This window comes from Chiloscyllium punctatum, chromosome 45, assembly GCF_047496795.1.
Source record: "Chiloscyllium punctatum isolate Juve2018m chromosome 45, sChiPun1.3, whole genome shotgun sequence".
Classification (NCBI taxonomy): domain Eukaryota; kingdom Metazoa; phylum Chordata; class Chondrichthyes; order Orectolobiformes; family Hemiscylliidae; genus Chiloscyllium; species Chiloscyllium punctatum.
Window position 1 is genome coordinate 38697926 of NC_092783.1, and position 23223 is coordinate 38721148.

Here is a 23223-nt window from a genome sequence, read left to right on the forward strand (position 1 = left end):
ATCCTGCAAATATATTGTACAGTATTTCAACTCATGCAACGGTCTTTCCAGACAAATGTCTGTCAGAATCCAACTCTGATTTTAACATCAATTCCTATGAGAAAACATGAATAGTTACATTTTTCAGGGACACAACTATAACTTTGAGTGAAGTTTTGGAAGTAGGTTTGCTCACTGAGCTGAAAGGTTCATTTCCACACATTTCGTTACCTTATGAGGTAACATCTTCAGTGGACCTCAGGTGAAGCAATGCTGAAAATTCCTGTCTTCTATTTATATGTTTGGGTTTCTTTGGTTGGTGATATCATTTCTTGTGATGTTATTTCCTGTGGTGATGTCATTTCCTGTGATAAAGTCACTTCCTGTTCTTTTTCTCAGGGGGTGGGAAATGGGGTCCAACTCTGTGTTTGTTGATAGAGTTCCGGTTGGAATGCCATGCTTCTAGGAATTCTCGTGCCTGTCTTTGTTTGGCTTGTCCTAAGATGGATGCATTGTCCCAGTCGAAGTGGTGTCCTTCCTTATCTGTATGTGAGGATACTAGCAAGAGGGGGTCATGTCTTTTTGTGGCTAGTTGGTGTTCATGTATCCTGGTGGCTAGTTTTCTGTCTGTTTGTCCAATGTAGTATTTGTTAGAGTCCTTGCACCATAGACGTCGTAGGAGAGCAAACAACCAATGAAAAAAACCCATTTAGCACTTTTAACATCATAAACTTACAAGGCAATTCACAGGAGCATCACAAAACACTACATATCCACATGAGATTGTCTGTCATTAGAACAAAAACTGTGTCAAAGAGGTGAAGTTTAAGGAATGATGTAAAAGAGGCAAGTGAGGTACAGAAGGCAATCCAGAGTTTAGGACACAGCCAATAAAATATGCAGTCATCAATCATGAAGTGATTAAAATCAGGAATGCTGAAAAGATTGAATGAATGCAGCACAGATAGAGATTTCTGTGGGGCTGAATGGCATTCGAGAGATAGGGAGGGGTGAAGCCAAGAACAATTTCAAAATTTGGCTTTGAATTTTAAAATCAAGATGCTGCTCAACACAAACACAGGGATGCACACATCCTGTTCACCGGAGCTCTGGATGAATTGGATGTGTATAGTGAGTAGCCTGGTATGTTAGATAGTCAATTACGGATGCAGGTTTGCTCGCTGAGCTGGAAGGTTCATTTCCAGACATTTCGTCACCCTACTAGGAAGCACTGCTGATAATCCCTGCTTTCTATTTATATGTTTGGGTTTCTTTGGGTTGGTGATGTCATTTCCTGTGGTGAAGTCCTTCCTATTCTTTTTCTCAGGGGGTGGTAGATGGGGTCTAACTCAATGTGTTTGTTGATAAGCGTTCCGGTTGGAATGCCTTGCTTCTAGGAATTCTCATGTGTGTCTTGTCCTAGGATGGATATGTTGTTCCAATCGAAGTGGTGTCTTTCATTATCTGTATGTAAGGATACTCGTGAGAGATACTAGTGGTCTCGTTTGATGTAACAGCCCTGTTTACATCAATCAACATTAACCTGGCTAAGGAAACACTTGACTACACTATTAGAAGACCCAAAGACACATACACCAAATACCACCAGCTTCATCAACAAGGAAAGTATCATCAAGCTAGTGGACCTATGCCTTACCACACACTTCGCCTTCAACATCAAAACCTACAAACACACCAACGAAACGCCCATGGGACCTCTGATATCAGGGTTCTTAGCAGAGGCAGTAATGCAGAGACTTGAACAAACAGCTCTGACAACCATTCAGCCCAAACTTTGGGTCCACTACATGGATGACACCTTTGTCATCACTTAATGAAAAAAATTAGAGGAAACCTTCAAGACCATCAATAATACACTCACTGGCATAAAATTCACTGAAGAGGCGGAAAACAACAACATTACAATTCCTAGATGTCACAGTAGAGTGAACAATCAATGGGGAACTTCAAACCAGCGACTACAGGAAAACAACACATACAGACCAAACATTGAACGACAGAAACAATCATCCCCACATCCACAAACGAAGCTGCATTAGAACATTATTTCAACGAGCCAACACACACTTTCAGTACAGAAGAACTATGCAGAGCAGAGGAAAATCACCTATACCGTGTATTCAAAAAGAATGGGTACCCAATGAACACAGTCCACCGATTTCTCAGCAAAACCCAAACAAGCAGACAAAACACTCCAGAAACCTGAGCCACTCTCCTCTACATCAAAGACATATTGGAAATGACTGCCAGACTACTCAGACCCCTTGGCATCATGATAGCCCACAAACCCACCAACACACTAAAACAGCAGCTAATGAATTTGAAAGACCCTATACAGACAACAAACAAAACTAATGTCATTTGCAAAATACCATGCAAGGATTGTAACAAACACTACATTCAACAAACAGACAGAAAGCTAGCCACCAGGATACCAACCAGCCACAAGACGACATGACCCTCTCTCACTAGTATCCTCACATACAGATAAGGAAGGACACCACTTCGACTGGGACAACACGTCCATCCTAGGACAAGCCAAATAAAGAGACGCACGAGAATTCCTAGAAGCATGGCATTCCAACCAGAACTCTATCAACAAACACATCAAGTTAGACCCCATCTACCACCCCCTGAGAAAAAGAACAGGAAGTGACTTCATCACAGGAAATGACATCAGCAATGCTTCGTCTGAGGCCCACTGAAGATGTTATCTAGTATGGTGACGAAACACCTGGAAATGAACTTTCCAGCTCAGCGAGCAAACCTACATCCAGAACCTCAACCTGAGCTACAAATCATCTCAAAACCCACTATAGTCAGTTACTGAGGTGAAAAAAACATCAGTGAGGATTTCAGAAGCAGGTAAACGAAGACATGGGCAAAGTCTGGCAAGGGTTATGAAGGTGGAAATCTTTGGCCTTTGTAGTGAAAAGGTCAGAAGATTGTCTTTAGTTGAAATGTGACACCAAAGCCATGAACAGACTCCATTAATCTCAACTTTTCCTGCGGATAGTGATGGAGTTGGTAGATAGGGAATCTAATTTGAAACAGGTACCACAAACAGCAGCTTTGGTCTTTCCACTATTCAAATAGAGGAAATTTCACAAATCCAGAACTGGATGCGAGATACGTAGTCTGGTAATTTAGCAACAATGGAGAAACTGAGTGTGGAGATGATGAGATCAGGCTTGGCGCTGTCAGGGTAAATGCTAAAACTAACTGGCAGAACTTTCCGAAGAGTGGCAATCTCATACAGAGACTGACCCTCTTTCAGAGTCCCCTCTTTATGAAGGAAGGAGCAATAAATTTCTGAGAGGAAAAACTGATCCTTCTCTTTCATGCAGAGCTGTACATCATTCTGACAGCTCTTACATAGTGCAGTACGTAAAAGAAAGGCAAACCAAGCCCTCTTTTCACAGCAATTGGTTACTGTATCCTGAGTTTAAAGTCGAGACAGCTGCTGTCAAAATGTGAATAGATAGGGCTAGTGTAGCGTTAGGATGCGGACAGGGTAGCATACCAGATGAGTATGGGGATGTCTGGGAGAGACAGTGAGGGCAAAGTAGGGTGCCAATTGGATAGGATGCCAGATAAGGAGAGACAACACAATAAGCAGAATGTTAGGGTATTAGGTATGAAGGGTGCCAGCTGCATATGAGTTAAGGAGATAGGATGCCAGATGGGTAGCAGACAGGGTGCCAAACTGGGCAGAATGCCAAGTGGCAAGGGGCCCAGGGTGCAAACTGACAGGTGGACCAAGTTAAGGGACACAGTGGGAATTGGAGGACGGAATTTGGTTCAACTAATGTGTGTGTTAAGGTCCAGTGGTGAGGAAAGATGGGGGAAGAGGGGTGCAGACACTGGGTAGAGGGGTGGAAAGAACACCCACAGTAGGGGAGGTGTCAAGGGAAGAGAGACAGTGAAAATGGGAGAGACACACAGAGAGAAGGGGGGAGAGAGAAAGGGGGGGGATACATAGACAGAGAGGTGCACAGAGAAGGAGACACCGAGACAGAGGGTGAAACATTGAGATAGAGGGAAAATAATCTATGCTTGTAAATAAATTGTCGACGTATATGGTTTGGACAACAAAGAAAAAGTATTGAGTAATACTAGAATCTATAATATCATAGAATCATAGAATGCCTACATTGTGGAAGCAGGCCCTTTGGCCCATCAAATCCACACTGAGCTACTTTACAACCCTGCATTCCCCATGGCTAACCCACCTAGCCTGCACTGCCTGGACACTAAGGGCAATTGAGCATGACCAATCCATCTATCCTGTACATCTTTGGACTGTGGGAGAAAACCAGGCTTCTGGCAGTAAGCCATGCAGACACAGAGAGAACATGCAAACTCCACACAGATAGTCGCCAGAGGCTGGTATCAAACTTGGGTCCCTGGACCTGTGAGGCAGCAGTGCTGACTACTGAGCCACTGTGCCACCTGTGGCTTGAGTTATCATAAATGAGAGAACAATATGATTTGATTCATGCTAGTTTTGGTCAATGTATTCTCAATTTGCATTCCATGAATCCAAATAACTTCTTCATGAGGAGATACTATTACAATTGTCTCACTGAATTTTCCATTTCACACCTTTCATTTAACATTTTTCGCTTAATATCTTTCTTTCTCATTTTCTACATCACTGCCTTCACAGCATTCATTTAATTTCCTGGATTTCTCAGGTTTCTGCTTACAACTTTTCAATAATAAAACCTCACAATTTTTCAATATTATTACAATACTGACTATTATTTCTGCCAAACTTTGAGCTATAGTTTCACCACCAAAAAGTTGAAACTGGACTGTCCCAGAAATAATTAATGTACTTTTGGCAAATATTCAGCCTACATGTTTGGGGTAGGACCTACTGCTGCAAACTCCTTAAAGAGCTTTTCAGTAGAAGAGATCCAGAATTGTACAACAGAAAATGAACATGCTCAAAATCTAAATCTATTGCAGCCAGCGACTCATTCTACTGTGTTTCTCAGAAAGAAGCCAAAACAATAAGATTCGATTCCATGTTGCACTTCAAATGCACAGATTTAACTGTTCACTTCTGCTGGGTCGGAACAAGGCTGACTTAATCAGCAATGATACAACTGCAAAGGTGATGGCCTAGCACTGTTAACCCAGAGACCCAGGTAATATTCTAGGAACATGGGTTCGAACCCTACTATAACCAGATTTTAATTCAAATAAAATCCAAAAAAGTAAAATGATGACCAAAAATTGAATGTCAGGACTGTATGGTTCACAAAATTGGGAGAGCTGTCTCACAGACTAGTCAAGCAACAACGTAACATTCTCATGAGATTGCATCATAGACAATGAATATGTCCCAGACACTGCCATCATTATCCCTTGTAATGTCCTGTCCCACCAGTCAGACAGATCCAGCCGAGATGGTGATGCATAATGGTGATAAAGACTAGGAAGGCAGCTGCCTGGGAGTCTTCATGTTTGTTCCAATTCTGGTCTCCTTGTTACAGGAAAGATGTTATGAAACTTGAAAGGGTTGAAAAAAGATTTACAAGGATATTGTTCGAGTTGGAGGGTTTGAGTTATAGGAAGAGCCTGAATAGGCTGAGGCTATTTTCCCGAGCACAGTGTAGGCTGAGGGGTGACTTAATACAAATTTATAAAATCACGAAGGGCACAGATAGAGTGACTAGTGAAGGTCTATTCCCCAGGGAAGAGGAGTCCAAAACTAGAGGGCACAGGTTTAAGGTGAAAGGAAAGATTTAAAAGGGACCTAATCAGCAACTTTTCCACACAGAGGGTGGAGCATGTATGGAATGAACAACCAGAGGAAGTGTTGGAAGCTGGTAAAATTACAGCATTTAAAAGGCTGATGGGTATATGAATAGGAAGGGTTGAGAGGGATATGGGTCAAATGCTGGCAAATGGGACTAGATTAATCTAGGACATCTGATCAATATGGTCGAGTCAGACCGAAGGGTCTGTTTCTGTCCTGTACGTCGCTATGACTCCAGCCATCATGGTCCAACATGGCACAAATGTCAAATATGGGCAAGGAAACATCCTACTGATCACCACTGACTGCCCGCCCTCAGCTAATACCCCTCTGGATGAGGTATTTCAATATCAGTCACCAAGAGTGGCAGCATCACTACAGATTGAGCTGATCAAGTCATAAAGGGCACCACACAAGGTCTATGGCAGGTGGTGAGGGAACCAAGAGAGAAAAACACACAATCTCATCATCACCAACCTGTTTGTTGGAGGTGCAGTATTGATAAGAGTGACCACAATACAGTCCTTTTGGAGAATAAATCCCATCTTCTCATGGAAAATACCTGAGTGTTATGTGGCACTATCAAGCGAAATGGGACATATTTAAAGCAGATTTAAAATAAAACTGAGCACCCAAGAGAGCATGCCAGAAGCTGCACTCGCCCTACCAAAAAATGAGCAACCAATCTGATAAAGCTACTTACATGAAAAAAGATATAAACAGTATGTGACAAACAGAGCTAAGCAATTCCACAACCAATGGTTCAAGTCTAAGCTCTGCAATCCTATCACAATCCAGTCATGAATGGTGATAGACTATTAAACAGCTCATTGAAGCAGGAGGCTTTGCAAATAACACTGAAGGAGGTCAACACCAACCAGGACAAATTTGACTGCTCAATCAGTAACCCATCTCACCCTTTCAACATTCATTCCTTTTACCTACCCTACCCACCCCCCCCCCCGCCCCCCCTCCCCACCCCCCCAAAGGCACAATGACAATATTTAGCACTACTAACAAGATGCACTGCAGCAGCATGCCAAGGCTCTTTCGACAGCACCTCTCAAATCTATGACCTCTGCCACCTTGAAGAACAAGGACTACAGAAGCATACAAACATCACTTTCTGCACGTTTCCATTCAAATCACAAACATGCTATGTTGGTACTATATTACCTTTAATACTACAGAGTGAAAATCTTAGACTAATCTAACAATATCATGAAAGTACCTGCAACACACAGTTTATGAGGATTTGCAATGGTACTTCATAACCACCTCCTTACAGGCGATAAAAGATGGGCAACAAATACTGGCCTTGCCAGTGATATACGTATTCTGAGAACAAATTTTTAAAAAAGAGGAAATCACAATTTGCTGCTAAGAATGAAATAAATCTATTCAAAATCATTGAGCAAAGCCACAAGTGAAAGATTCCAGAGGTTTCCATAAGAGATGGCCAGAAATTGTGCAAAGCTAGTTTTTATTTTAACTTTATCTTTGACTGGTGATTCCTAACAAGCTGTTGTCCAACTCAGCAATATGTTGCTCAATGATAGAGCTAACTTTTATCACCAAATATTCAGTTCTATAAAAGCATTTGGTTTTAGTCACTGGGGAGACAGGTGCCAGCTTATAAAGGAGACAGACTGACCACCTCAGTGTGGTGGTCGGAACCCCAGTTTATTTTCAAAGTCTAGGCCTCATTGACAGCGGGTCTCACTAACATTTTCTATTCTTCTGGCACCGCAAAAAATAACATTAGGTTTTACCTCAATGAGCCTTTCCTACTAGACCTTGAAGTTTTCATGGCATTACAGCCATGGACAATTCTGATTTGCATGAATATAGTCATTCCCATTGTTACAACGCTGGTCACCCTTTTCTAAAAGCTGTTCCTTTTCTGAAGGATACGGTGTCTTTGGGTTTTTTTCCAGAGGGGTAATAAAACACTCCTGGCTCTGATTAGACTGGTTTGGTACAGAGATGAAACGGTATTGAGAGGTCTTTTTGTTTATATGTAAACAGATGAGACCGTAGGTCAAAGTGGTCATGTTTTAGAAGTGACCTGTATAATGAAAGGGAAGTAGTCAGTTCTCTAGCTGAGCAGTTCAGTTCAGAACCAAATTAGGAGTTCAGCTGTGTGGAAACAGGCTCTCGCTCTCTTTCTGCCCTTCTAACTTTAACCTGTAAGCATCTGTTCCATTTTTTAACTTTTGTTAGGGGGGGTTGCTTATTGGGATTGTTGTTTATATTCAGAACAGCATACTTAAGTCTAGTTTGGATAGACTAAGGTCTGTAGAGGGTCTTTATTCTGTTCTTTGTCTTGCGTTGTCTAATTTTGTGAGTACATTTCTGTCTGTTTTAAAACCTAGCAGTCAACCTAGCTAACTTACTCCAGGTAATTTTCACTGTACACTTACTGAAACAAATTGCAAAGTTATGGTTTGGGTTGCCTGCTCAAGAATGTTTTGAGTGGCCTGGGCTAGTCCATAACACAGTAGAAGATTCCAGTAAAACATGGCAATGCCTTCATTTCACTACCACTATCATCCCATTTTGCTGAGGAGGCATTAAAATTCACCCATTCTATGTTGAGGCTCCAAGAACATTCTTGTAGTAAATCATTAGTTCAAAGTCAAATGAATGGAGTTATGCAAAGAGTTCAAGTATTGTTACTGCGTATGAGAACACATGCTAGCATAATTTTAGATTAAGAGCTTAGATGAATAATTTTGGTGATTCAGAAAGCACACTCTATAGCAAGGTTCAAAGATATAAACAACTATTTGCAGAATATTTCTGCTTAGTGTTAAGTTATTTGGTCCTAGATGAATGGAATATCTCAAACAATACAACCGATCTTTATGCTAACAGATTAGAAACAGTAAAATACAACCAGAGCTTCCATTCTTAATTCTAAACAAGATTAGGACTCTATTCAATGGTCAAGTTGTAATAATGCTCCCTGGCTAATACCCATAGTAGGTGATGTAACTGCATCCTATACATCGACATGCAAGGTCATCCAAAAACACATCAAAATCCATATATCCATTGATGACATCTAAACCCAACTTTGTCACCTCTACAAAACCCTCCACATTGAGTTGTCACAATGCTCATCTCACAGATAGAACTGAATGTGCAGAGGGTTTGTCCAATTAAATATCCTGAAAATAAAAACAAATTTCTTTACTCTTTATCATAAACACAACTGGCTGGTCACTGATTCTCCTCTTCATCCTGAACCACTATCTGAGATTAATCCAAAATTGAGCTGTTAATACTCTCAGATGTAATTTGACCCTTTGTAAAGCTTCCAAGCACAGATCATCTCTTTCACAAAATCATCAATAACTACCTTTTCAATATAGCTCAACTCCATTCTGCTTCAGCCAATTAGCTGATGAAATTGTCATCCATGCCTTTGTGATTTGCAGACTTATAGAGTCAGTAAGATCGGGTGCTGTACAGCTGGCTCACAATTCAAGGTAACACCAACAGCATAAGTTCAATTTCCAAATTGGCTGAAATCACCATGAAGATGGAGTCCTTCTCAACCTCTTCCCTCACTTGGGTCATGGTGACACTCAGGCTAAATTCATCACCAGTCTAATGAGATAGCAGTCTACTATTCTTTGGGATTATAGAACCTTGCAGTTCACTTTCACTTCACATACAGACTTAATTATTGCAATGTTCTTTTAGCAAAAATCCACCTTTCATAAAATTTCGTTCACCTAAAACACTGTTGCCCATATCAAAACTCTCACTAAGTTCTACCAGACTTATGTTTATCAACCCACACTGGGCAACACCCTAAAACAAAAATTCTTAATTTTCCCATGGGCCCAGATTTTCTATTCCTGGAACATTTCCTTCAGCAAGATCTATCCCTCTCTTTCGGTAAAACAAAAGGGATGTTGACAGTTTGGTTACACCATACTTATAGCCAGAGAGGATTGCAAAATTATGCTCAGAACTGCTCAGTGAAGGGAAAACAAAAGACAGATAAAGACAGGATGCATATCCTTTCTTGAGGGGGAAGGGGAAGGAGTGGAGGGTCTGGGGGAGGGAAAATACACCAAAGAAAAATAGAGGCTGCAGGTAGTGAAAGGAAAAGAGGGAGGCCACACAAATGACAGTACAAAGTGTCAACAAAGGAGCTTTCAGCTAACCAGAAACATGGAAAAATTGCAATCAAGAGGTAAATGACTACTTGCAAATGAATGTAGACTTTCAAGCTTAAACTGTACAGGTTAAGGAGCAAATAAATGGAGAATGGATATGGGATGTTGCTGTAGTGAACACTGCATCAAGTGTTAAATTTAAATCTGAGATGCAGGAGGAGTAATAACTGCCTGTTTGCACTTTCTGAATATGTGATGGAAATGCATCAGCTGTGACCTAATCAATATGGAAGGTTTTAGAGTGATGGTTTTTATGTGCGAAGAACTGAGCGTCAATCAATTTGAAAAAAAAAGTCAGTTGTTAGCTTATGCTTGTTGTGTTGTGCCAATTCAAATGTGGTGTCTAGGAAATGACTGCTATCCTTGTGCTGTAGCTTTAAATTTAATAGAGGACTGAAAATTGAGTATATTAGTGAATTCTTTTAATTCTGCATTGTTCCAAGTCTAAATATAGACAATTATGTGACTGCATTATTCCATCAAATAAAGGAGCTAGTGAGAATAAAAGGAGTCCCCAAAAATCAAAAGGTCACCTTTGAGAAAATCCCAAAAGATGTCTTTGATAAAGCAACATTATTTTGCGCCCTGGCCTTGACTCCCTTCCCAGCCCCTCTGCCTCCCTTCCAGTCCTCCCTGCCACCAATCAGATTCATTCCTCCATTAACCAACCAGATCACACCCTCTACCCATCTTCACCTATCCCTACTTCATCCCCCCCCCCCCGCCCAACATCCCTTTTATCTGCAGCTCCCCCTACACCTACCCCCAGTCCTGGAGAAGGGTTACACCTGAAACATCAACTTCTCCACCTGCTGCTGCCGCCGCCGCCTGGCTTGCTGTGTTCTTCCAACCTCCTGCCTGTCTATTTTGGATTCCTGCATCTGCAGTTTTTTTTTTATCTCTGGCCTTGAGCCAACCATTTTAATTGGTAAGTTTTGTATTCAGGGTTACTTCATTCCAAGGCAGCAAGTAAAATGGACAAGTATGAACATGACACTCAGCAATTGAATTTTAATATACATTTATCAAAATCAATTAACAGTTTAAATTTCATTATCATGGATTCTCAAAGCTATAGATCTCATTGTTAACAATAATTTTTAGAAATAACCTTTTTTTGTTGGAAGAAAGTTAGCACCAGCTTGTATCACAAATCAATGATCATGCCTTTGCCAACAAACACTCCTTTTCCAGAAATCGCTTAATATTGAGATTGTTATTTACGATTGTCAAAAAATTTCTATGTGAAATACCTTGTCTCTTTACGAAGACTTTGAATATATGTCATAATCCAAAACATTTTAAGACCAAGTGAGAATTTATTTTCCTGTAATAATTTGTGTGGTCATCAATCTCAGTCACAGCACTCAGAGAAACAAGTCACTCCAGACATCTTTACATTCAGTGATATTTTTGTGCATGGTTAGATTCAAGGTAATTGAAACATGAAGCTAATATGAAATGAAGCACAACAGCTGCGCTAGCCGGTGCAATGCTCCTAAGGAAAATCGCATTAACCCCAGAGTTCTTCTTGTAGAGCAATTGTGTGTGCTCCTCCAATCAATGTAAAAAAAACTTCTGAATTTAGAAAATGTAATAGCAATATTTGATTGAAAAGTATCAATCTTAAGAACTTGTGCCACCATTTAGGTAAAGCACTGCATGTTAGCGACCCACAAATAAAAGGCTTTGAAAAGTAAATTTATTTTACTTTGTCAAATTAAAATACAATGTGGGAACTATGAGCTGAAATCAGAACCAGTCAGACGTTCAATAATCTCATCCTTTGAAATCTTGTGCAAAACATTGACCATATCATTCAGAGACTTGCACAAAGCAAAAGGCGGCTAAACTACAATATAAAAAATCCCACAAAACTGATCTTCACAACTACAAGGGAAAATAACTCACATTATAATACCTCTTTGTCTGCATGTTTAAGCTGAATCCACATACTAAACTACAGAATTCTATGTAAACATAATCTTCAATCACATGATGTTGAGAGAAAGGAATTTTTAGATTAAATCACAGTTAGCCGTTGACTGTGCAGAGTTTAAAATCTGTAAAGCCTGTTGAAGCCTCCTGGTCTTTCTTTTATTTCCCTGTGCAGAACTGCTCTCATCAAAAGTTAGAAAGTAACAAAGTACAGATTACTACCAGATCTAAAGAAATACGACAGGAAAGCAGAAATATTGGGCCGATTTCCCAAAGAATGGCAAATACACTCTGACTGCCACTCCACAGACATTCGCAAATCAGATGAGACTCATACAGAACTACTTCAGAAATGTGGAGTATACTTCAAATTTCTCAGGTACCTTATAGTGCAAGATACTCTGGGAAGGCAAACCATGCCCTCCTAATCATGGCAATTAATTGCTGAATTCTGGGATTTAAATGGCCAACATCATAGTTCCCATGAAGTGATACTAAGCCAGAAGTCTGAAATCAGAGATTCAGGTGGGTAAGATGTTAAGTGGAGTAGATTGTTAGGACACAAGGGAAATGGGTAAGTGATGTCAAATTTAAGGTAGGCTGTGGTGTACAGGTGGTCTGGGGAAGTTGTGATTGCGAGGTGGTATAACAAGTTGGAGACTTTTAATAGTTACCCAAGAATTAGGCGATGTTTTTAAAGTCTAAAGATTTCCTGAGCAACTATTTACTTAACTGCAGTGAACCCTCTGAGTTCTCAGAATTAAATGGATGCACTTGGAAGTTTCCAAGTTTAGGTGAACTGCCCATCAGAATCTTCAATTTCCCAGGTTTTTCCTTTGGTATCTGCTCTGTCAGGGATTCCACAGGATCCCCATGTGCAGTCGCCATCTAAGCTACAGAAACAACTATCTAACTATCACAAAATCTGGACCATCGTATTTGTGGACCCCATTCTAGTTTTCATTAATTCTTTTAAAAGAAAAGGAAAAAGTTTAAAAGGTTTCTGTTTCCATTTTTTTTTTCCTAAATTGGTCTATGGCAGCAATTCTGGACATATCATTTGCTTATATTTCAAATGCAGGGATGCATTATAACGATTCAGGACAGTTGATCACCCCACTCTCAAACTCAACCATAAATTAGATATCATTATAGATGTGCTAAAGCTGACAGAGCAAATTGTACTTTTTTCATGATACAGAAATGCAAAAAGGAATATTCACTGAGACTCACACGTCTCTAAGTATACTTCCTCAAAGTTTTTGATACAGTGAGAGAGAAGACTGAGTAAGAGAGAAGGAGGGATAGGGAGGGGATGAGAGAGGAGAAGTGGAAGAAGGTGAGAAAAGAGAAAGAAAGGAAAGGAGAGTTCATCAATAAAACAAGAAACAAAAGTATAGTACTGCAATGCTGTAATTTTTGCAATCAGGAATAATCAAACATGGAAAAATACAGGATATAAATTCCACTGAAAAGGTTAAATGTGATGTGTTTCATCTGTTATTTCTTTATGAACTTACCTAAATCTGTGTTTGCACTGCTTAAAAGCTGTTTGAACTTTTCATGACGCGATTTTTCTCTTATTGTCATTGGCGGTACCCCAGATGCATTCTGATCTGAAATTCGTGCCACTAATGGAATAACAGGCCGTGAAGGGAGTGACTGTTGTTTTTGGAGTGTTACTCTGCCTAAAGAGCCACCTAGAATGAAATGAAGTTACATTCATTATTTTATCCAACACAGACAAGTTAGCCGAATCCCCACAGGCATGAGGGCATTTTGAAAGTATTATAGATTGTTACATAATCATACAACAAACAATATGGATGAAACATATTATACACACGTATTTAATAATGGATTGACTGTGAGATCACTCAAGGAATTCACATTCTGATAGCATCAAGTGCCAATTCTATACACAAATCTATACACAAATGATTTGAAATGTGTCTTTGTGCCTCAATATCTAGTTAAATGTAACAAGGCCCGACAATTACATAAAAATCCCTTATTAATGTAGACCTACTCACTGGATACACAGCATATTATCTCACGATTTCTTTAACTTCAGATTGTTACTAGGTTTATTGAACATTAAAGAGGTTAAAAAAAGTCAATACAAGCAAATTATTTAGACAAAATATAACATTTACTGAAAATGACAAAAGATTATCCATAGCACGCCCTCCCTTTAACATAGAGCAGAACTCATCCGTGACACATCATTGTTTACTTTGTACATGGGTATTTGCTACTGCAGTGTGTGATTTGCCTTTTACTTCCAACTACTTCAGTCGGCTGCAATCTTTTGGCAACATGTTATATACCTCTTAAGTTCTTTGAAGAAATCCAATAACATTTGAACTACATGGCTCTAACTCACTCAAATGCCATTTCAAAAATATTCAAAAAATATGTACAATATCTTAGATTTAGATTTTATTGTCACGTACTTAAATACAGAAATGTATAATGTCCACACATGGCAGCATGTTAGGGACAAAGGTACCTCGGTACAAAGAAACTTGGGTACAAAGTAGAAAGAGAAACAGAGTTTAAAAAGTTAAGCATTACCTTCAAAGAATTAGTGGAAAAATAAAGAAATAAAGTCCTGCCCTTCACTGAGCCATGTTTCTGTAAAAGCTACGGTCCCAGTCCCATATTCCCAACCACACTGAGGTCATATGCTTTACCTGTCAGGCCTCTTACATTGAAATAAATGCACTTCAATTTATCAGTTTTACCTCGTTCTCTGCCCTGTTCTTGTTTGCCTTGACTATTTGACTTGCTCCTCTTTTTAACTGTACCAGCCACAGACTTATCCTCTTTGCACGAGCTCTTTGGGTCTCCCACTCCTCTCTCAATTACTAGTTTAAAGCCTCCTGAGTAACACTAGCAAATTTCCCTGCCAGGATATTGGTCCTCTTCCAAATCTGGAAATTCATCCTTCTTATACAGGACACTGCTAACCCAAAAGAGATTCTAATGATCCAAAAATGCAAATCCCACTCCCTGAACCACTCCTCAGCCATGCATTAATCTGCTCTCCCATTCCTACTCTCACTAGCACATGGCACTGGGACTAATCTAAGTATTACTACATTTGAGGACCTACTTTTTAATGTCCTTTAATTACTTGTATTCTCTTCAGAACCTCAACCCTTTCTCTTTCAATGTTGTCGGTACCAACATGTACGACCTCCTGTTGGTCACACTCCCCTTTCAGAAGGTTCTACATCCTCTGAGACACAACACAATGGCAAAACCCATTCCACCCTTATCCAACATTCAGCACAGATGACTGCTGAAGAGCCTGAGTTTATATCTATTTCTCTTCTCTCTGCCCTATGCCAGGGATGTTCGAGACAACTGTGGTGTCCTTACCAAGTGTTAGCCAGTTTGGAATGGATTTGAAATTACATCTGGAATAATTCCTGTTCAGTATGGTTCAACTACTTGCTGGTCCATTGACGAAGACTGTGGGATGATGCAAATTTAAATGAGTGCAGGCGTAGTAAATGTTTTGGGTGAGAATTTAGGAGGCATGGCTAGTAGGTTTGTGGATGACACCAAGACTGGTGGTATAGTGGACAGTGAAGAAGCTCATCTGTAAATGCAGCAAGATTTTGATCAGGCCAGTGGACTGAGGAATAGGAGAGGGAGTTTAATTTAGATAAATGCAAGGTGCTGCAATTCGGGAAGGCGAACCAGAGAACGACTTAGATAGTACAATGGCAGGGCCCTGGACAGTGTTATAAATCTAAGAGACCTAGGGGTACACGTTCATAGCTCCCTGAAAATGGAGTCACAGGTAGACAGGGTGGTGAAGGCGGTTTTCAGCATGCTTGCTTTCAGCAGTCAGAGCATTAAATCTAAGAATTGAGACATCTTGTTGCAGCTGTAGAAGATGTTGATGAGACCATATTTGGAATATGGTGTGCAGTTCTGGTCATCTGACTATATAAAGGATATTATTAAATTAGGAAGAATGCAGAAAGGTTTTACTAGGACGCTACATGGACTGGAGGGACAAATTTTTTCATTCAGAGGGTGGTGAGTGTCTGGAATGGGATGCCAGATGTAGTGGTGGAAGCAATTACAATTTCATCATTCAAGAAAAAGTTAAACAGTTATATGGATGGGATAGGAATGAAGGGACATGTCCAAATGCAGGCAAATAGGATTAGTTTAAATTGTGAAAACTGGATAGCAACGGCAAGTTTGGCTGAAGGGAGTGTTTCCGTGCTGTTGACTTCTATGACGAAAGTGAATGGCATTATGCATTTGGGACTTGGGTACAATTACAAAAAATATAGCATTTTCTGGTTACATTAGTGAGTGATTAATTTCAAGTGTCGCTGATGCTTGCCTTCCACTATTTGAAAGTAAGATACTGGTCAATATTTGATGATATCCATAGTTTAGCATCTTTTGTCAGAGATTCTGTTTCACTTAATTACAGATTGAAAATAAAAAAAGACTAATACATGGTTAAAGTGGAAGCATACAGATAACCCATTGCAACCCATATCTTTCAGAGTTTGAGTGACTCATTTTTTCTTTAACTCTTAAATTTGTTTGAAGGAAATTCAGTCATGCTAGGTGATTTTAAGTTTATTTAAACACTGACATACCTTCTAATATTATAGTATTTATCTGTTTTAGGATTGTTATGGTATGATAACATTAAGTTAATGCTAAGCAGTAGGTCACAATATTGGAGATTTGGTTTTCTGGGTTGAGGGGAATTCACTCAATTTGTGCGTAGCTTTCGCGATTTGTTTTAGTTTTGCCAATTTCTGCAGATATAAAGCTAGGCACTAGTGTGTCACAAATTTAATGTGCTGAATACTGTAATGCACCTTTTATGTGCTTGCTGTTTCAAACATTATTTGTAATGCTGTGAAATTTTCTGTTGTGACAGCAACATGTTCCTCTTGAATAGCTAAAGCTCGGATGGAGATGGAGACCTTACATGGCATTATCAGTACGTGCAACTAATTTGTTATGCCAATGATTATCAAAAAAGATTTTTTTAAAATCTGGTGTCTGAACTCCTGTACTGTCATTGCACGTTTGAGATAAATTTAATTCTGCCCTCATTATGTCGATCATAAACTAGTTTATGGTGTGCTCATTATTTACTCAATGATGTTAATAGTGCCCTTGAGTGACTTCCTGTTGTAAGCAGAATTTCCAAGTAAGCTTACTCTGCAGTTAGGCAAAGGTTCTCCATTTACAAATAGTCACTTTCTAATTGCTACAATAGCTGAAAATATTTTTATGGAATGGATCTCTTACACAAGTTGATTTCTTGACATTTTGTTTACAGTGGGGCACAAGTTAATGTGCAGCCTTATCTTAACTCCTCTCCTTTTTTCCTGCCCAGCACTTTCAAGAGAAATAGGCAACAGACTACTGGAAGATTTAACAGGAGCTGATATTGTTGGAAAAGAATAAACTAAATTTTGAACAAGTTTCAAAAGAAATTTCAATTGCTGTGGTGTACAAAGGCATTAGCAAGAAGTAAGAGAACAGACATTTCAGAAGTTGAGTTACACTTTAAAGTCATAAATCAGTGTTCCCATAAAGGTAGAGTTAATCTATATAAACAGTGCATATATGTAGGTACAATTCTGTCATGGATATACCTTTCTCAGAAATGTGACCTTTGCAGAACCACTCTGCCAAATATTGCTGTAAAAATAACATATTAACAATGTAAGCTATTACTAATATATAAATTGTTGATCAATTTCAGGAGACTGAAATACACTGAATTACAAATTTCTGGAATTTGATGACTGACTTACAAAACACTGTTTTGCTGCTCACAAATAACACCCCTCTCTTAGCCTCTTTCTTATTTTCAAGAGTACCATACTAATCAGTTAACTAGCCTGGTTGAAATTTATAAAAACCTTAGTGTTTAGCCATCAGCTGTCATTGGACTGGTGTATTCTCCATAGCAACATATCTACTAGTGTCCACTAGGCAACCAATCAGTATTCTCTTCTCCTACTGTATGAGAATGTTTCTCTCCTTTGCACTTGGTATTCTTGCAAATGTCCTTCTGAATACAAAATGTGTAAATTTTCACAACATTTAATTTTATTTTAGGACCTACAGTTAATTTTGATTTTCATCCTTAAACTTTGAATTGCATTTCACTTAAAATATTTACAAAATATAGTTCATGTATGATAACATCAACAGTGATAATTTTATTGATTTCAAATTTTATTCCAAACATATGAATTACAATCAGAATTACACCACTCAGCCCCTCAAGCTCACTCTCTCAGCGGAGCAGGTAACGGCTGTCTGATGGTGTTTTTTTTAAAGTCACGGTATCGTCCAGTTATTGTTTTTTTTAACGGCTAAAATTTAAAGTTTTTTTAAGCGCCGAGCGGACCCGGAAGCTGGTGTCGCGCTAGCTTACCTGGTAAGGTTTTTTTGTTATAAAAGCGCGCAGGCAAGGAATCCGAGGCACTACAGGGGTAGAGCCTCCCACCCGCCCACCTCCTCTAACCTAATAATAAGACCCATTGTGACAAGCAGGTAAGTGCTGCATTTTGCTTGTTTGTTTCTTTAGATCTAGTTTTTAAAGTTTACCTTTTAGAGGGATGGCAGCGAAGGCAGTGCAATGTTCCTCTTGCAACATGTATGAGGTGAGGGAAGCCATTAGCGTCCCTACTGATTACACTTGCAAGAAGTGCACCCATCTCCAGCTCCTCCAAGACCGTGTTAGGGAACTGGAGCTGGAGTTGGATGAACTGCGGATCATTCGGGAGGCAGAGGTGGTCATAGATCAGAGCTTTAGGGAAGAAGTAGTTACTCCGAAAGTTATAGAGATGCGTGACAGTGAGGGGGAGTGGGAGGAAGCAGCCAGTGCAGGGACCCCCTGCGGTCATTCCCCTCAAGAACAAGTATACCGTTTTGGATACTTGTGGGGGGGATGACTTACCAGGAGTAAGCAACGAGGTTCAGGCCTCTGGCACGGAGCCTGTCCCTGTTGCTCAGAAGGGAAGAGTGGAAAAAGGTAGAGCGATAGTTATTGGGGACTCAATAGTGAGGAGCATAGATAGGCGGTTTTGCGGGGGCAACAGAGACTCACGATTGGTATGTTGCCTCCCAGGTGCAAGGGTACGTGATGTCTCTGATCGTGTTTTCCGGGTCCTCAAGGGGGAGGGGGAGCAGCCCCAGATCGTGGTCCACGTTGGCACCAACGACATAGGTAGGAAGAGGGGTGCGGATGTTAGACAGGCTTTCAGGGAGCTAGGTTGGAAGCTCAGAGCTAGAACGAACAGAGTCGTTGTCTCTGGTTTGTTATCCATGCCACGTGATAGAGAGTCAAGGAATAGGGAGAGAGAAGAGTTAAATGCTCTTTGGGAGGGTTTAAACTAACTCTGCAGGGGCATGGGTAGCTTTAGGGTACAGGACCTTGAGTGTAGGGAGGTTAGGAACATGGCATCGATCTCGAAGGAGGGTGCCTGTAAACAGGAAGGTGGCTTGAAGTGTGTATACTTCAATGCCAGAAGTATTAGAAATAAGGTAGGTGAGCTTGCAGCGTGGGTTGGTACCTGGGACTTCGATGTTGTGGCCATTACAGAGACATGGGTAGAACAGGGACAGGAATGGCTGTTGCAGGTTCCAGGGCTTAAATGTTTTAGTAGGGTCAGAGATGGGGGTAAAAGAGGGGGAGGTGTGGCATTGCTTGTCAAGGATAGTATTACAGCAGTAGAAAGGGTGATGGAGGAAGACTTGCCATCTGAGGTAGTGTGGGCGGAGGTTAGAAATAGGAAAGGTGAGGTCACCCTGTTAGGAGTTTTCTACAGGCCTCCTAATAGTCAGAGAGAAGTAGAGGAAAGTATTGCGAGGATGATTCAGGAGAAGAGTCAAAGTAACAGGGTGGTTGTTCTGGGAGACTTTAACTTCCCAGATATTGACTGGGAAAGCTATAGCTCGAGTTCGTTAGATGTGTCGGTGTTTGTCCGATGTGTGCAGGAGGGTTTCCTGGCACAATATGTAGACAGGCCAACAAAAGGTGAGGCTATACTGGATTTGGTTCTAGGTAATGAACCAGGCCAGGTGTTAGACTTGGAGGTAGGTGAGCACTTCGGGGGCAGTGACCACAACTCGGTGACTTTTACTCTAGTGATGGAGAGGGATAAGTGTGCACTGCAGAGCAACAGTTATAGCTGGGGGCAGGGAAATTATGATACGGTGAGGCATGACTTAGGATGCGTGGATTGGAAAAATAGGCTTCAAGGGAAGAACACAAATGATTTGTGGAGATTGTTCAAGGAACAGCTAATGGGTGTCCTTGATAAGTATGTACCAGTCAGGCAGGGAGTAAAGGGTCTTGTGAAGGACCCGTGGTTTAACAAGGAATTGGAATCCCTTGTGAAAGGGAAGAGGGCGGCCTATGTAAAGATGAGGCGTGAAGGTTCAGTTGGGGCGATTGAGAGTTATAAGGTAGCCAGGAAGGATCTAAAGAGAGAGCAAAGAGCAGCGAGAAGGGGACATGAAAAGTCCTTAGTTGGTAGGATTAAGGAAAACCCAAAGGCTTTCTATAGGTATGTCAGGAATAAAAGGATGACTAGGTAGGTATCGGTCCAGTCAAGGATAGTAGTGGGAAGTTGTGTGTGGAGGCGGAGGAGATTGGTGAGACACTAAATTAATACTTTTCGTCAGTATTCACTCAGGAACAGGACACTGTTGCTGATGTGAATATTGAGTCACAAGTGATCAGAACGGATGGCCTTGAGGTACGTAGGGAAGAGGTCTGGAGAATACTGGAAAGGATGAAAACAGATCAGTCCCCTGGGCCTGATGGCATTTATCCTAGGATCCTCTGGGAAGCTAGGGAGATAGCGGAGCCATTGGCCTTGATTTTTATGTCGTCGTTGTCTACGGGAATAGTGCCAGAAGACTGGAGGATAGCGAATGTGGTCCCCTTGTTCAAGAAGGGGAGCAGGGATAGCCCGGGTAACTATAGGACAGTGAGTCTCACTTCTGTTGTGGGCAAAGTCTTAGAGAGAATTGTAAGGGATAGGATTTATGAACATCTGGATAGGAATAATGTGATCAAGGATAGTCAACATGGTTTTGTGAAGGGCAGGTCGTGCCTCACAAACCTTATTGAATTCTTTGAGAAGGTGACCAAGGAAGTGGACGAGGGTAAAGCAGTAGATGTGGTGTATATGGATTTTATCAAGGCGTTCGATAAGGTACCCCATGGCAGGCTAATGCAAAAACTACTGAGGTATGGCATTGAGGGTGCATTACAGGTTTGGATTAGGAATTGGCTGGCTGGAAGGAGACAGAGGGTAGTAGTTGGTGGTATAGGTTCATCTTGGAGCGCAGTTACTACCGGTGTTCCACAAGGATCTGTTTTGGGACCATTGCTGTTTGTCATTTTTATAAATGACCTGGAGGAGGGGCTTGAAGGCTGGGTGAGCAAGTTTGCGGATGATACGAAAGTCGGTGGAGTGGTGGACAGCGAAGGAGGATGTGACAGGTTACAGCGGGATATAGATAAGTTGCAGAGCTGGGCAGAAAGGTGGCAAATGGAGTTCAATGTAGCCAAGTGTGAAGTCATTCACTTTGGTAGGAGTAACAAGAAGATGGATTACTGGGCTAATGGTAGACTACTTGGTAGTGTGGATGAGCAGAGGGATCTTGGTGTCCATGTACACAGATCTTTGAAAGTTGCCACCCAGGTAAATAGTGCTGTGAAGAAGGCATATGGTGTACTAGGCTTTATTGGTAGAGGAATTGAGTTCCAGAGTCCTGAGGTCATGTTGCAGTTGTATAAGCTGTTACTAGGGGACACAGCTTTAAATTAAGGGGTGATAGGTATAGGACAGATGTTAGGGGTAGATACTTTACTCAGCAGGTTGGGAGTTCATGGAATGCCCTGCCAGTAGCAGTGGTGGACTCTCCCTCTTTATGGTCATTTAAGCGGGCATTGGACAAGCATATGGAGGTTATTGGGCTAGTGTAGGTTAGGTAGGCTTCGATCAGCGCAACATCGAGGGCCGAAGGGCCTGTACTGCGCTGTATTTTTCTATGTTCTATGTTCTATAAGCCTGCTCCAACATTCAGTAAGGTCATAGCTGTCTGGTTGTGATTTAAATATTAACTTCTCAATAACCTTTGATTCCCTTGCTGAACAAGAATCCGTCTACTTGGTCTTAAAAATACTCAATGATCTCACCTCCATTACCTTCTGAGGCATGGAGTTCAAAATTGCATAACTCTCAGGAGGACAATATGACTCCTCGCCTCTGTTCGAAAAAGGCAATCCTGAATTTTTAAACAGTGCTCTTGAAATCTAGATGCCCCCACAAAAAGAAACATCATGTCCATAGCTATCTTGCCAAGATTGAACAGGATCTTGTATACTTCAGTCGAATGAGTATACTTCACTCTTGTAAACTTCAGTGGAAACAAACCCAGATATGAGTAGCTCCTGAAATTATTCCACAGCCAATTGCAGATTAACACTTTTTGGCAGCTCAAACTTGCTTGTTTGCCAAAAGAGAGAAAAAAGTACGTTCTCATCCTGTCTTGTGGTGTGTCCTGACAGAAAAGTTTACTATCCAAAACAAAAATTTCACTTCCCTGTAAATTAAAGTTATCTTAACTTTGAACTTTTTTTTAGTAAAACTTTGAAACCAGCAAAGAGTCACAGCAGATATTCGTCTTTAATTTTGTACCATATAGTCACATAGAAGAGCTTACCAAATTATTTCTTCAACATAATGCTGTTTTATTTCAATTCACTCATTATATTCCATCTGTTTGTATTTTGGGATAGAATCAGTGGGTAAAGGTCATTTTGGCATTGATTAAAATTGTTTTCCACAAATAGAGATAAAAATGTTCATGCTCAATCATTGGTAGTTGTATAATTCGAAGCCCTAATCTACCACACTAATTACGAGAATGACAGTTGGGCAGTGACAAAGAAGTGACACTAAATTTAAAACAAAAGCAAACTGGTTCAGAGAGGTGAACAGGTTTATTTTAATTTTTCCCTGAAAGGGTTTAATCCTTACCTCGCTAATTCAGAGGCAATTCATTCCCATTAAAATATTTGAACTGCTTTGGATTTTATATCCGTACCTTCTCTTGTACACACCGAACAATTGTTATGTTAAATAAGTTATGTTAAATATATAATTGCAATGCCAACAGCTTGCAGGTACGTGAATTTTGTATTAACATAATTTTGACACAAAAGGAAGAAATATAACAAAGTACTTTCTGAGAAAAGCAGAATACTGCAGGTACTGGAAATCTGAAACATCT

General features: G+C 40.4%; 1 protein-coding gene across 2 annotated transcripts in view; it reads right to left on the bottom strand.

Annotated features, from left to right (window-relative positions):
* The window catches only part of LOC140467301 (TBC1 domain family member 22B-like), a 309619-nt gene that overhangs the window by 230999 nt on the left and 55397 nt on the right, over window positions 1–23223 (bottom strand). For both annotated transcript variants that reach the window (XM_072563569.1, XM_072563570.1), the window contains exon 4: window positions 13422–13601. In XM_072563569.1, the coding sequence (XP_072419670.1) occupies window positions 13422–13601 (180 nt within the window). The remainder of the gene's footprint in view (window positions 1–13421; window positions 13602–23223) is intronic.